Source organism: Equus quagga, chromosome 11 (genome assembly GCF_021613505.1).
Source record: "Equus quagga isolate Etosha38 chromosome 11, UCLA_HA_Equagga_1.0, whole genome shotgun sequence".
In the NCBI taxonomy this organism is placed as follows: Eukaryota; Metazoa; Chordata; class Mammalia; order Perissodactyla; family Equidae; genus Equus; species Equus quagga.
In genome coordinates, this window is record NC_060277.1 from 81,667,893 (window position 1) to 81,683,614 (window position 15,722).

The 15,722-nt window shown below is 35.0% G+C and overlaps 1 protein-coding gene across 10 annotated transcripts in view; it reads left to right on the forward strand.

Annotated features, from left to right (window-relative positions):
* The window catches only part of BCAS3 (BCAS3 microtubule associated cell migration factor), a 570,105-nt gene that overhangs the window by 182,005 nt on the left and 372,378 nt on the right, over positions 1-15,722 (forward strand). For all 10 annotated transcript variants that reach the window (XR_006890461.1, XM_046674305.1, XM_046674308.1 and 7 more), the window contains exon 13: positions 5,558-5,651. Coding sequence is in view for 9 of the 10 variants with exons in the window: in XM_046674305.1 (XP_046530261.1) it covers positions 5,558-5,651 (94 nt within the window). In the remaining variant the exon portion in view is untranslated. The remainder of the gene's footprint in view (positions 1-5,557; positions 5,652-15,722) is intronic.

Consider the following 15,722-nt stretch of genomic DNA (forward strand, 5'->3'; position numbering starts at 1 on the left):
CTTTCTCTTCTTTTACTTTCTTTAAAAGGTAGAAGATTGTTTTAGGGAATATAGCATGTTTCTCCGTTGGTAACACCTACGACAACAGTAGCACAAAGGAAGTGGGGAGGAAATGCAGCTATATAGGAGCAAGGAGCTGTAATTTATTGCAATTAAGTCTGCAATTAACCTGTAATCTTGTAACCTATACAGCACCTTATAACCTACACATCAACCACAAAGAAATTACTCTAAAAAAATTAAAAGAGGAATTAAAATAGTAACATTTAAAATAATGGTTTAACACAAAAGAGGAGAATCAGAGGAACAGTGAATACCTGAGATATAAAAATAAATAGCAAAATGGCAGACCTAAGTCCAATTATGTGCATAATTATATTAGCTATAAATGGAATCAAATCAAAAGACAGTGATTGTCAGATCAGAATCACTTTAGATTCGAAGACCTAATTTGTTGAAGTAAGAAGATGGAAGAAATGTACCATGCAAAGGATAACCATAGTAGAATTAGAATAGCTATGTTAATATCAGACTTTCAGTCAAGAAATATTGTCAGAGAAAAGGAGGGACATTTCATAATGATAAGGTCAATGTAATAGGTAGATAAAACAATTCTTAATGTATAAACACATAACAATATAGCCCAAGAAACATTAAGCAAAATCTGACAGATTGAAAGGAGAAATTATAGCTAACATTTGCAGCTTGATATTTAAATACTGTGCTCTCAGTGATTGATAGAAAAACTAGACAGAGAATTTGTAAGGATATAGAGCTGATTAACACTATCAACCAGCTTGACCTAGCACTTCCCCCAAAACCTGCAGAATTCATTCTTTTCAAGAACATCTGTAATGTTCTCCAAGATAGACCATATAGATTGGCCATAAAACAAATCTAAATAACTTTAAAATGATTAAAATCATGCAATGTTAGCAATGGAAATCAATAACAGAATGAAATTATGGAAATCTCCAAATATTTGGAAATAAAACAACACATTTGTAAATAACTCATGGGTCAGAGAAAGAATCTTAGGAAATTAGAAAATATTTTGAATGGAATGAAAATAAAAATAGAACATATAATTTGTGAAGTACAGTTATAGTATTGCATTGAGGGAAATTTATAGCTTTAAATGCTTATAGTAGGGAAGAAAAGTGGTCTCAAATTAGTAATAGCTTTGCCCCTAAGAGATTAGAAAAAGAAGAGAAAATTATAACCAAAACAAGACAAATAAAGTAAATAAGAAAAATATGAACGGAATTCGACAAAATGGCAAACAGTGAAATATTGGGAAAAATCCTAAATTGGTTTTTTTTCCGAATGTACATCATATTTCGATACAATAGATTGGTTTTTTGAAAAGATTAACAAAGTTGATAAATCTGATGGTATAGCAAATAGGATTGTTTTCTTAATTTCCTTTTTGGATTGGTCATTGTTAGTATATAGAAACAAACTGATTTTTGAGTGTTGACTTTGTACCCTGCAACTTTGATGAATTCATTTATTAGTTCTAACAGTTTTTGTGTGTGTGGAATCTTTAGGGTCTTCTATAAGATCATGTTATCTGTGAATGTAGGGAATTTTGGTTCTTTTCCAATTTCTATGCCTTTTATTCTTTTTTGTGTGTGTAGATGCTTTGCCTAGACTTTCTAGTGCTCTGTTGACAGTAGTGCTGAGAGTGGGCATTGTTGCCTTCTTACTGACCCTAGAGACAAGCTCTCAGTCTTTCCCCATTGCATTTTACGTTAGCTTTGGACTCTGTGTACATGACTTAGTGGTTGAGTTTTGTCAAATGCTTTTTCTGCGTTGATTTATCATGTGTTTTGTCCTTCAGTTTGTTAATGTGTGTACTACATTAATTGATCTTTGTATGTTGAACCATCCTCACGTTCCAAGTATAAATCTCACTTGTTCATGGTATATGACCTTTTAAGGTGCTGTTGAATTTGGTTTCCTCCTATTCTGTTTTGGATTTTTGTATCAATATTTATCAGGAATATTGATCTATAGTTTTCTTTTTGTCTTTTTCTGGTTTTGGTATCAGGGCAATGAAGGCCTCATAAAATGAATTTGGAAAGGTTCCCTTTTCTTTGGTTATTTGGAGAATTTTGAGGGTTGGTGTTAATTCCTTAAATATTTGGTAAAATTCTCCAGAAAAGCCATCTTGTCTTTGGGTTTTCTTAGTTGCAAAGTTTTTGATTACTGCTTTAATATCCTCATTAGTTATAGGGCTGTTCAGATTTTTTATTTCTGAATGATTCAGTGTTGGTAGGTTATATGTTTCTTGGAACTCATCCGTTTCTTCTGGGTTTTCAAATTTTTTGGTGTGTAATTGTTCATAAAAGTATCTTATAATTCTTTTTATTTTTGTGATATTGATTATGATATCTCCTCTTTCATTTCTAATTTTAGCTATTTGAGTTCTCTCTTTTTTTGTTAGTCTAATTAAGGATTTGTCAATTTTGTTGTCTTTTAATAAAATGAACTTTTAGGAGTAAATTTAGCCAAGGAGGTGAAAGACTTATACACTGAAAACTATAAAACATTGCTAAAGGAAGTCAAAGAAGGTACAGATAAATGGAAAGATGTCTCATGCTGGGTTTTTTTCTTTGAGGGGGAAGATTAGCTCTGAACTAACATTTGCTGCCAATCTTCCTCTTTTTTTTTTTTTTCCTACTGAGGAAGATTGGTCCTGAGCTAACATTCATGCCCATCTTCCTCTGTGTTATATATGGGACGCCTGCCACAGCATGGCTTGATAAGCAGTATGTAGGTCCACACCCAGTATCTGAGCCCGCAAACCCTGGATCACTGAGGTGGAACGTGCCAACTTAACCACCGCGCCACTGGACAGGTCCCTCTCATGCCGTATTTTAAGACTTAATGTTGTTAAAATAGCCATATCACTCAAAGTGATGTATGTATTAAATGCAATCCCCATCAAAATCCCAATGGCATTTTTTGCAGAAATAGAAAACAGAAAAACCATCCTAAAATTCCTATGGAATCTGAAGGAACCCTGAAAAGCCAAAACAATCTTGAAAAAGCACATGGTTGGAACCCTTACACTTCCTGATTTCAAAACATACTACAAAGCAATGGTACTTAAGATGATGGGCATAAATATGTAGATCAATGGAACAGAATAGAGAGTACAGGAATAAACCCATGCATATAAGTCTGAAAGATTTTCGACAAGTGTGCCAAAACTATGCAATGGGGTAAGGACAGTCTCTTCAACGAATAGCATTTTGGGAAAACTGGACAGCCACATGCTGAAGGATGAAACTGACCCCTACCTTTCTCCATATATAAAAATTAACTCAAAGGTATTATAGACCTAACCATAAGACCTAAAACTAGTAAACTCCTAGAAGAAAAACTTCAGGACATTGGATTGGGCAATGATTTCTTGGATATAATGCCAAAAGCACAGGGAACAAAATAAAAAATAGAGTAGTAGAGCTGCATCAAACTTAAAAACTTCTGCACATTGAAGGAAACCATCAGCAGAGTGAAAAGGCAACCGATAGAGTGGGAGAAAATAATTGTAAATAATATATCTGATAATGAGTTAATATATACTATATATAAGGAACTTCTACAACTCAACAACAACGAAATAACCCAATTAACAAATGGGCGTAGGACTTGAATAGACATTTCTCCAAAGAAGATATAGAGATGGCCAATAAGCATATAAAAAGATGCCTAGTATTGCTGATCATTAGGGAATTGCAAATCAAAACCACAATGAGATACCACCTCCCACCTATCAAGATGACCACTATCAAAAGAACAAAAAATAATAAGTGTTGTTGATGATGTAGAGAAGTGGGAACCCTTGTGATCTGTTTAGTGGGAATGTAAAATGATGCACCCATTATGGAAACCAGTATGAAAGTTCCTCAAAAAATTAAAAATAGGATTGCCATATGATCTAACAATTCCACTTCTAGGTTTATATGCAAAAGATTTCAAAGCAGAATCTTGAAGAGATATTTACATATCCATGTTCATTGCAGCATTATTGACAACAGCCTGGAGGGGAAGCAATCCAAATGTCCATCACTAGATGAATGGATAAAAGAAAAATGTGTTATATACATACAATGTAATAATATTATATAGACTTAAAAAATGAGGAAATCTTGTCATATGTTACAACATGGATGAACCTTGAAGACATTGTGCTGAGGGAAATAAGTCAGTCAGAAAATGACAAATACTGTATTCTTCCACTTATTTTCACTATCTAAGTAGTCAAAATCATAGAAACAGTAGAAGGGGCTGGGGGTAAGGGAGAGGAAGAATGAATGTTTAGTGGGTGTAGAGTTTCAATGTTGAAGATGAAAAAGTTCTAGAAATCTGTTACACATCAATGTGAATATACTTAACGATACTGAACTGAGCAAGTAAATATGGTTGAGATGGTAATAAAAAATAGATCTACACAGAAGAAAATCGCTAAATCTATAACTTGACTGAATTACAGTTCTTGCCAGAGCAATAAGGCAAGAAAATTAAAGCATTAAGATAGGAAAGGATGACAAATCAGACGTTTCTGTATAATGAATTGTTGTAATGATTGTAGTACTATATAAAATCATTGAATTGTAAACATAAAATAGGTGACTTTTATGGTATGTAAATTATACCTCTGTAAAGCTTTTCACACTAAAAGCAAGATTCACATTGCCCATGTAGAACTACTTCCTGGGTTACTTCAGATTAAATTCGTTATCTCTGAATATCATGATCCAATATTGATATAGTAGGTTTGGAACATTATGTGTGTAAAACCTTTTGGTTTCTTGAGTTAATTACTTGCTTTGTAAAATAAATACATGTTAATTTAAAACTTTTTTTCCCCGAAGAATCATTGAACAGTACACTCACAGTGCGAAAATTGTATGGAATGTAAACTGTATTTCAATATGCTTATAAGAAAATGAAGGGGAATAAGTTAGAGATACAAAACTATCTGTTCTAATGTATTTCTGCTTTTATGACTTGGTAATATTTTCAAATAAGTGATGTGTCCATCTAAAAACTAGAAGTTAAAGACCACAACTTTTGTACTGTAAATAAAAATTTTATGAGTAATTCCTCTAATATATGGCTGTTTATTTTTATTTAACTTATGTTGTTTTCTCCTGTTCTATTCCAATCATGGGCAAGAATTTTCCAGCAGGCCGTAACACAATAAGAACTGTATGTTCTTGTCCTTGGATAAAGTTCTACAAAGCTGATTTTGTGTTATTTTTCCCTCCTGAATCTATGCTTCAAGAAATTATCATCTCTGTCATCTACAGTCAAGTCAACCAACTCTTTTTAGAGTTTGTATGATTGATCTGCTGGGGGCATGTATATGTCGTTTCCTCATTCCTAACGTGGCATTCTCACCTTGTACTGACGAGAGTTATCTTCCAATAGAGTGGAAGCATGTTATTTATCAGGAATATTGTGGTGTAGCTGTGTGTATCTTCACGCTCAGTAATTGGTGAGTCAAGATTAACTTCCGTTTGCCCTCTTTCTTTTTGTAAAGGTGCTTCTGAGCGAGGATTCTGACAGTGATGGTATCGTGGCCCACTTCCCTGCTCATGAAAAACCAGTGTGTTGTATGGCTTTTAATACAAGTGGTACGTCCTTTTTGTTTTTCTTTTTGCCGTTTATATAATGGGTTTTCCAACTGATCTTTTTGGAAATGGATAATAAGAAATATGGAATCTGACCCTTTTAATATGTGTTAGTGTATATCACAAAAGTAGTCTTCAGTAAGTGGTTGTTGAATGAATGAATTTATAATACAAATCCAGAAACCCTCTAAATATTAGTTTTACTCTCAAAAAAGTGGTGATTGAATAGCAGCAGTAGGTAAACAGTGCTGTTGAGTTGCATTAATTTCTGTATTGTAATTGAGCCAAGAATTTCAGTATTCTAAACTGCATATTAATGTAAGGGAATGCCATTTTGTTTGTAACTTCATTTCTTTTTAACTTTGTAACATTTCATAAATTAGTTTACTTGTATTTTTCTCCTTTTTTTGTGGCGGTTTTTGTTTTTCTGGTTGTTTTTAAGACATTTAACAAAGAGAGATGTTATAACAATGTGGAATGCCCTATTACTTTTCATTTTTTCTCTAAACTTTTTATTATGAAAAGTTTCAAACATAAAAATAGATTTAAAAGATAGGAGGCCAGCCCCGTGTCTGGGTGGTTAAGTTTGCGTACTCCGCTTTGGTGGCCCAGGGTTTCACTGGTTTGGATCCTGGGCGTGGACATGGCGCTGCTCATCAAGCCATGCTGAGGTGACATCCCACGTAGCACAGCCAGAAGGACCTACAGCTAGAATATACAACTATGTGCTAGGGGCTTCAGGGAGAAGAAGAAGACAAAGAAAATCAAAAGATTGAAACATTTGAATGTGAGTTCTATATGTGATGACATTTCACCCACTACAGATTAACCATGCATTTCCTAAGAATAAGGACCTTTACCTACATAACCAAATAGTATATTGTAGTTCATAAAATGAACACATTACCAAATAGTATATTGTAGTTCATAAAATGAACACATTATATTATCTAATATCCAAGCCATAATTTAAAATTTCCCAGTTGTCTCAAAAATGTGTTCTGACTGCTCCAAAGCAAGATGTAATTAAAATTTCCTTGTTACATTTTGCTATGTCTCTTTAGTTCCTTTTAATCCAGTTTATTACTTCCAACTTTTCTTTTTTGCAGTGTCCAGACCAGGTATCTTATCCAAATTTTGCATTTATCATATCTTATCCAAATTTTGCATTTATCGTATTTTTCATCATGATAATGTTTTTCTTTATTCCCTAAAGCAGTTTTGAATACATTCAGGTAAGGATTTTTTTCTTTTTTAAAGATAGACTCCTGAGCTATCGTCTGTTGCCAATCTTCCCTTTTTTTTCTTTTTTTTTCCCTTTTTCTTCTTCTTCCCCAAAGCCCCCAGTACGTAGTTGTATATTCTAGTTGTAGGTCCTTCTAGTTGTGGTGTGTGGGATGCTGCCTCAGCATGGCCTGATGAGTGGTGCCAGGTCCGCACCCAGGGTCCGAACTGGTGAAAGCCTGGGCTACCGAAGTGCAATGCAAGAACTTAACCACTGGGTCACAGGGCCTGCCTTGGATTCTTTTTTTTGACTTCATAGGTATTACTGTCTACATCATTTCATCCCAGCAGAAGACATATCGTATCAGGTGGTCTTACAATTTATGATACTATGTTTGATCACCTGGATAAATTAGTGATCCATCAAATGCCTACATATTGGAAGTAGATTTTTCTTGTGGAGATTTGCAAGTAATCTGAAGAGTGTTATTTTGGCCTCATTTCTGAAACTTTTTTTTTTTTTCTTTTTCTCACCAAGTCCCCCCAGTACATAGTTGTATATTTTAGTTGTGGGTCCTTCTAGTTGTGGCATGTGGGACGCTGCCTCAGCATGGCCTGATGAGCGGTGCCATGTCTACACCCAGGATCCGAACTGGAGAAACCCTGGGCCTGCGAAGTGGAGAATGGGAACTTAACCACTTGGCCACAAGGCCGGCCCCTGAAACACATTTTCACTTAATAGTTTTGTTATGCTGATGGTTACATAATGATGGTTTTTCTAATTCTATGTTGTCTGCATTGATTAACTGCTTTTTTTCTATAAAAACAGTTTTCTCTCATCAGCCAGGACTGAGCCACCGTTCTTCTATATGTAGAAGGCAGGATAAATGCTTAATTCTCTCTCTCTAACTACCAATTTTCGTAATTAGGAATTGATTTAATACTTCCAGTAGTCGACTTCCACTCCAATGGAGTTCTTTTAAAAATACTTTGTTTCTAAATAAAAGATAAAATTGCTCTTTTGCTTTTAGAGTTGAAATAGTCTTCATAAACTTACAGTCTTTTCAGATCTAATCCCTTTGGTTGATGGGTCTGAAGAGACGGCCATTTTTATCTTATTCTTCAGAAATGATCCTATTAGTTAAAACTGATGGAAAGACCCATCTTTTTTCCATCTTTTCAAATAAAGAATGATGGTAAGAGGATAATATAGAGTATACTTTGAATAATCTTCCTTCTAATATCTTAATTAGTCATTTTTTGATAGAGAGGAAGGTTTTTGTAGCAGCTGTTGATCAGTAGGATTGATTTAATTAATGAAAACGAAAATTTACTGAAATGCTTTCATGTTGTGGGAATTAAGTTAAATTTGAAGAAACAGTCTGGAAGTTATGTCACTTGCAGCGCTTCACTTGGAGTAACCAGTATGACTCACTTTGATAGTCCATCTGTTATGGTCAGATTTCCTTTGTATTAATGTATATTTCATATTGCCATAGTTCTAGAGTGCTTCAGACCTTGGAAGCTGTATCTTTTCCTGTCTGTGACTTTCCATTGTAATAAGAACATATTGTATAACTTGAAGAATGGTGCATTTTTTTCTGCCACTGTCTGGCAGTTAGTTCTAGAGAACCGTCGTCGTCTATGGTTTCATAATTGTCATTTACATTGGCCATTTGATTTCTTTTTAAACTCCCAAATTTGTGTTTTTATATTTATATTTATACCTACTTTTTTGTGTCCCTGGAGCACTAGTTGTATAACTCGATGCAGTAATCATTTCTTTAAATATTTGTTTCCCTAGCTAACCTCTGAGTTCCGGTTTACATTAGAGTTCACTCTTGGTGCTGTCCATTCTGTGGGTTTTGACAAATATATAATGACATATATCTACCATTATAGTTCTATACAGAGCAGTTTTACTGTCCTAAAAATCCCTTTCGCTCTGCCTGTTCATTCCTTCCTCTCTCACCTCCTGACAATCACCGGTCTTTTTACTGTTTTCATACTCTCAGTTTTTGCAGAGTGTCATATAGTTGGAATCTTAGGGAATGTGGCCATTTCAGATTGGCTTCTTTCACTTATTAATCAGCATTTAAGGCTCCTCCATGTCTTTTCATGCTTTGATTGCTCATTTCTTTTTAACGCTGAATAATAGTCCATCATATGGACATACCATAGTTTATTTCCTATCTGTATGTCTTCTTTGCTTAGGTGTCTGTTCAGATCTATTCTCCATTTTTTTTCTTTTGTACATTTTTTAATTGGTTTGTTCATTTTTTTTATTGTTGAGTTTTAAGAGTTCTTTGTATATTTTGGATAACAGCCCTGTATCAGATATGTGTTTTGTAAATATTTTCTCCCCATTTGTGGCTGGTCTTCTCATTCTCTTGAATGTGTTTCTAAATTCAGATCAGAAATATTTAATTTTAATGAAGCCCAACTTACCAATTATTTATTTCATGGATCATTCCTTTGGTGTGTATGTAACATTTTAATACATATAATACATATAAATTGACATTTCTTCTACTGTCGTATTTTTTTTTTTGAGAAGGATTAGTCCTGAGCTAACATCTGCTGATAATCCTCCTCTTTTTTGCTGAGGAAGACTGGCCCTGAGCTAACATCTGTGCCCATCTTCCTCTACTTTATGTGTGGGACACCTACCACAGCATGGTTTGACAAGCTGTGCATAGGTCTGCACCCGGGATCCAAACTGGCGAAACCTGGGCCGCCAAAGCAGAACATGTGAACTTAACTACCGTGCCACTGGGCTGGCTTCCTTCTACTGTCGTATTCTTAATTCAAAATCACATTGAATCTTTTAATTTCTTGGAGGGAAGATCATTTTATAACTATTTTATGAGTTTTAGAGTCTGTTGCATTTCTTCTTGAATCTAAGACAAGACTTCTTAACCTGGGTGCAAGATCTGAGAGGTCCATGGATAGAATTTAGAGAGTATGTCAATTTTTAAAATCCTAGTATTTTATTTTGTCTTTCAAAAAATATTATTCTGCAAAAGAGGTTCCTTGACTTCACTATATTGCGAAAAAGATTCATGGCATTAAAATGTTTTAAGAGCCTGTTATCAAAAAGGTTGATACTTGGAATGATTTCACTTGTTTCAACTAAACACATTGGAAGCTTGCTTTCTCACTGGTGACTCCATTCACATTGCCTAATTCAGTCTTTGTGATTCAGTTAAGAAAAGATACACCCTACTCATGTTGTGAGATAGGGACTTAAAACCAGGAAGGAAATGGGGCCTGCCCAGTAGCACAGCATGCTGTTCAGTTCTCATGTTTCACTTTGGTGGCCTCGAGTTCGCTGGTTCAGATCCCAGGTTTGAACCTATGCACCCCTTGGCAAGCCATGAAGTGGTGGGTGTCCCACATAAAGTAGAGGAGGATGGGCACGGTCATTAGGTCAGGGCCGGTCTTCCTCAGTAAAAGGAGGAGGATTGACAGTGGATATTAGCTCAGGGCTAATCTTCCTCAACAAACAAACAAACAAACAAGGAAGGAAGGAAAATCCTTTGTGGAGTAAGGACCGAGGGCTAGGAGGTGAATAGTAGTCTTTGACTATTGAGGAAAGTTGTTTAAAAGGAAGTCAGTTCTAAACTGGAACCTGATAGATGATTGGCTAGGAGGTAATGATTTAGCGCCTGGTGTATAAATCAATGTTAGTTGAATGAATGAGGCAAGGAAAATACGGCACCTTTGACATAGACTGTGAAGCAGAGTCTATGCTGTGGACTCGTCAGTTTACTGTGTGGCAGATATATTTCTCAATGTGTTATCTTTTCTGCAGCATTTTATAAACGCTTTGTACCCGCTTAAATATTTGAATTAAATGAGGGGTTCATAACTCAGCAACCATTCACAAAACTGGTTTGCAGAATCTTTTACAGAAGCTGATAGACAGATTTCGTGCAATTGCTTACATTTCATCTTAGTTATTTCCTCTTCAGCTCTGAGTATTTTTGCTTTTCAGAATATGACTGTTATTGCTGGAATATGAGCAAGTGTATATATAAAATATTCAGTTCTCAATGATTTGAAAGTCTTTTTTTTGTTTTAGCTGGTTAGCAGCTGAACAGCTTCACAGAGAAAGGCATTGGGCTCAGCTGTGGCTGCTAGCTATTATTCAGCTCCTGTCATTAGGTGACATTTTATTTTGCTTGTCTAGTTTCTGTTTCGTATTTCTTGTTTTACTCTAACTCTTGGATTGAGACATACATATATATATATGGAATTTTTGAGGTAAGAGGCTGCATTGCCATTTGTAAATGCATGGATACCGTAATAGTTTTTTTTTTTTTTAATTATCTATGTTATATTATAAAAAAATATTTTGGGGAGATCAAATGATGTATTTTCTATCAATCTTTGTTTATGGCCTCTATATGTTGTAAAATGTAGCAGGTTTTTGCTCTCTGGCTGACTTATTTTGTCAGCTTCTGAACTTTTATTAATTGGTATTTTATACAATGATATGTAATTTAAGTCAGCCTTAGATAGTGCTTATGATTTTTAAATTTAAATTGGCCTTCTTCAAAATATAACTTGTATATCCTCCAATAACACCCTCCAGTTTTTCTTGACATGTATCCATACATATTTCTCAATTTATTTATATCAGTAAGTTTTAACTATTTTAACTCTCTCTGATAATTCTCTTTTTGGTATGTAGTGTGGCCAGCAATAACAATAGTGCTTGTTGGAATATTATTTACAAGTTTAGGAAAGTTCATTTAAAAAAATTAGCAAAACAAAACATACAGAAAAAGTTGATCATGTTTTTTGTTGTTAAACCTGAGTTTTCTCTAACCTGTTTACCTTTACATATCACTGTTATACTCAAGAACATAAATAAATTTCTCAGTCTTTTCTTTTAAAAGAGATGTTTTTAGACAACGGAGTTATCAGAATGTCCTGGACATCAAAATTCAAGAATAAACCAGACCTGTTGTTTACCTCCTGAGAAATTTTAGAAACATTGTAAAATGTACATGGTGGAATAACACTGCAAAGTGAATGAAGGCGAAAATGTCGGTTGTTTGACTGGGTGGTGCGCAGTCGATCTTGTGTGGGACCTATTCACAAAAGAAACGGATGCCATTAAATAGAATTGGGAAACTTCTAGTTCAGCAGCTGCATTCAGTTTGTTTTTGAATTTCTCCTTGCCATTCTAGTTTATTAGCTGTGACTCTGAGTCCCGAATTAAAACAAATTATTTTAATGGCAACATTTATGATTTAGTTAGAAGTGCCAGAGAGGTCTCCATGCTTAGATCTGGGCTGAGTCAGTATGGGTGGTGTAAGTTTGTTGCTTTCAATTGTTTAGACACACAATGAGTAACGTTTTCAAGGAAACTTTTTTTTAAATTAATAAACTGTATTTTTTTAGACCAGTTTTAGGTTCACAGCAAAATTGAGTGGAAAGTGGAGAGCACTCTCATATACTCCCCCCCAACACACACACACACACACACACACACAATCTCCCACACTGTGGACATTTCACACCATGCTGGTGGTTTTTGTTACAGTCAATGAACCTATGTAGACACATAATTATCAACCAAAGTTCAGAGTTTACATTAGGGTTCACTCTTGGTGTTATGCATTCTATGGGTTTTGACAAATTAATATTGACATGTCTCTGCCATTGTAGTATCATAACAGAATAGTTTCACTGCCCTAAATGTTTTTCATCAAATTTTTGCCTTTTAGTCAGTATTTCTTTAAACATTCTTCTGCCTCTTTTTCCCTCTTCTGTCTTTCCAGGACTCCCCCCCCCATTACTTGTAGATTCATCTCCTTGATAGTATCCCACAGGTCTCAGAGGCTCTATTCATTTTTCTTCATTCTTTTTATCGAAAGCTGGATTATCTCAGTTGATTTCTTCTGCCAGTTCAAATCTTCTATTTGACCCCCTCTAGTGAAATTTTCATTTCAGTTATTATGCTTTTTACCTCCAGAATTTGTTTCTTTCCTTTTTATAATGTTATCTCTTTATTGACATCCTCTACTTGGTTAGAGACATTGTTCTCATACTTTCCTTTAATCCTCTAGACTTGGTTTCTCTGCATCCTTGCCAGCATTTGGTATTCTCACCATTTTTAATTTAAAAAATTTTTAAATTAAATGAAATTAAATTTCAAATTAAATCTTGATCTTGGACCTCTAACATCTGTGTCTGTGAGAAAATAAATATCTATTGCTTAAGCCACCAAAGCCCATGGTATTTTGTTAAGGCAGCCCAAGCTGACCAATACATGTCCACAGGTTATCGTCTAAACCTAGTGTCCTAGAGAACATCTTACATGCTCAAATGACCAACAAAGACGCTTTTGGGGTCAAATTTGTAAAAGCCCAAGAGGCTGTTGTAATCTTTAAATTAAAAAAATTTTTTTAAGTGAGGAAGATTCACCCTGAGCTAACATCCATTGCCAGTCTTCCTCTTTCTTTTTTTTGCTTGAGGAAGATTAGCTGTGAGCTAACATCTGTGCCAATCTTCCTCTGTTTTTTATATGTGGGATGCCTCCACAGCATGGCTGATGAGTGGAGTAGGTCTGCACCCAGGATCCAAACCCATGAACCTAGGCTGCCGAAGTGGAGCACACAAAACTTTAACCAGTTGACCATGGGGCTGGCCCCCATATTTTATTTTATATATACTAGTTATAGGTCCTCTTTAAGATATGTGACTTGGAAATCTTTTTTCCCAGTGAGAAGTTTATCTTTTTAACAGGTTCTTTTGCAGAGCAAAATTTTCATTTTTTGTCAAATCCAATTTGTTCTTCCTTTATCAGTTGTGTTTTTGTGTTCATGCCTATCAAATGCTTCCTAATCTGGGGCCTGAAGCTTTTTCCTATGTAATTTTCTAAGAGTGTTCTAGTTTTGCATTTTATATTTAAATCTATGATCCATTTTGTGTTAGTTTTTGTATAACATCAGTTTTAGGTCATGGCTGTTTTTTTTTGGCCTGTGGATATCCAATTGCTACTTCATTTTTTCAAAATGCTATCTTTCTTCCTTTGAATTCCTTTTGTACTTTTCTCAGTAAAGTAACATAGTTTTTTGGGATGTTTCCTGGAGCTTGATGAAGATGACTTCTTTAAGCTTCTTTCTGTGTGGGAATACCTGTATTTTGCCCATAATTTTGAAGAATACTTCAACTAGATGTGATAGTTTAGTTTGACAGTTATTTTTTCTTTCAGCAAATGTCAGCTCTCTTTCTTTGTTCACAGCTTTTGGCATTATTAATCTCGATCCTCTTGATTAAGTTGGGCACACATTTGCATTTTAGGGGGTCAGTGTTCTCATCTGTGGTGTCAGTTCAGATGGAGCCATTGCGAGTTTCTCCAAGGTTGCTGTGACCTTCCTATCTTCTTCCTGCTGTTCTGCTTGAGACAAGAGCCCATACTTTTATTTAGGTTTTTTTGTATTGAACTTTCAAGTAGACTTTTTAAAAACTTTGATTTTGTTGTTTATTGGTTTGTTTTTGTTACAGGGCAAGAACAACAGCCTCTTGGGCTTTTACAAATTTGACCCCAAAAGCGTCTTTGTTGGTCATTTGAACATGTAAGATGTTCTCTAGGACACTAGGTTTAGACAATAACCTGTGGACATGTATTGGTCAGCTTGGGCTGCTTTAACAAAATACCATGGGCTTTGGTGGCTTAAGCAATAGATATTTATTTTCTCACAGACACAGATGTTAGAGGTCCAAGATCAAGATCATAGCTGATTTGGATTCTAGTGAAGTCTTTCTTCATGGCTAGCAAAAATGGCTACCTTCTCGATGTATCCTCACATGTGTGTGTGAGAGAGAGAAAGAAGAGAGAGCGAGAGAGAGCGAGCTCTGTGGTCTTTTTTCTAATAAAGACACTAACCCTATCAGATCAGAGCCCCACGCTTATGACCTCATTTAAACCCCATCTCCAAATATAGCCACACTGGGTTTTTAGAGTTTCCACATGGGAATTTAGGGGTTACACATTAAATCCATAACAACACATATGAGAATCATTCAGTTACTCTTAGTTTTTAAAAAATCTTATTTGATCACAGCCCAATTCTAGGTTATTCTGTTTAACTATGTATGTTGTATCATACTTAATCCATGTGTTTTTTCCATTTTAAGATACTCAAATATTTTGTAAGGAATGTTAAATGTTAATGATACTTCCATCTTTCTACAGCTTCCTTTTTGCTCTGAGTATATTGTCCAAAAGTATTACAACTTAGCACAGGTTTACTGCTTCGAACTGAACTGCATTTTCCCTCCAACATCTAGCCATAGTAGATATTTTTCAGCTGCTTAAACATGTTAACATCATTTTCCTTCTACCTGGAATCCTCTTTTACTGGCCAACTCTTATTTATCTCTTGAGTCCCATCTTGGATATCATTTTGGGAAGACTTAGCTGACCCTGTATAAAGTGTCTTGTCCGCTCCTCTTCATTGGGCAAGTTACTTAGTCAGCTTGGATCACTCCCAGTACTTCAGTTTCCTCATCAATAAAATGAGCGCTAATGATGGTATTTAAAACGATGCCTAAAACATAGCAAGACCTCCATAAATATTAGCTGTTGTTGTTTTCATTATTATTAACTTCCCTCATTCTAGCTTTTAATTTATTTATACCCATCAAGAGTATCCCTTCAACCTGTTTTCTGCTAGAGGTAAGCTTTTATTTTGTCCACAGGTGTTAGCCTGGTAATTTTCACATAGTTGATAGTGAATAAGTATATGTTGAATAATTACATTAATTCATTTTTTTACCTATCATTATAATCATGGAAAAACTATGTCAGGGCAGGGATAAGGCATTAATTCA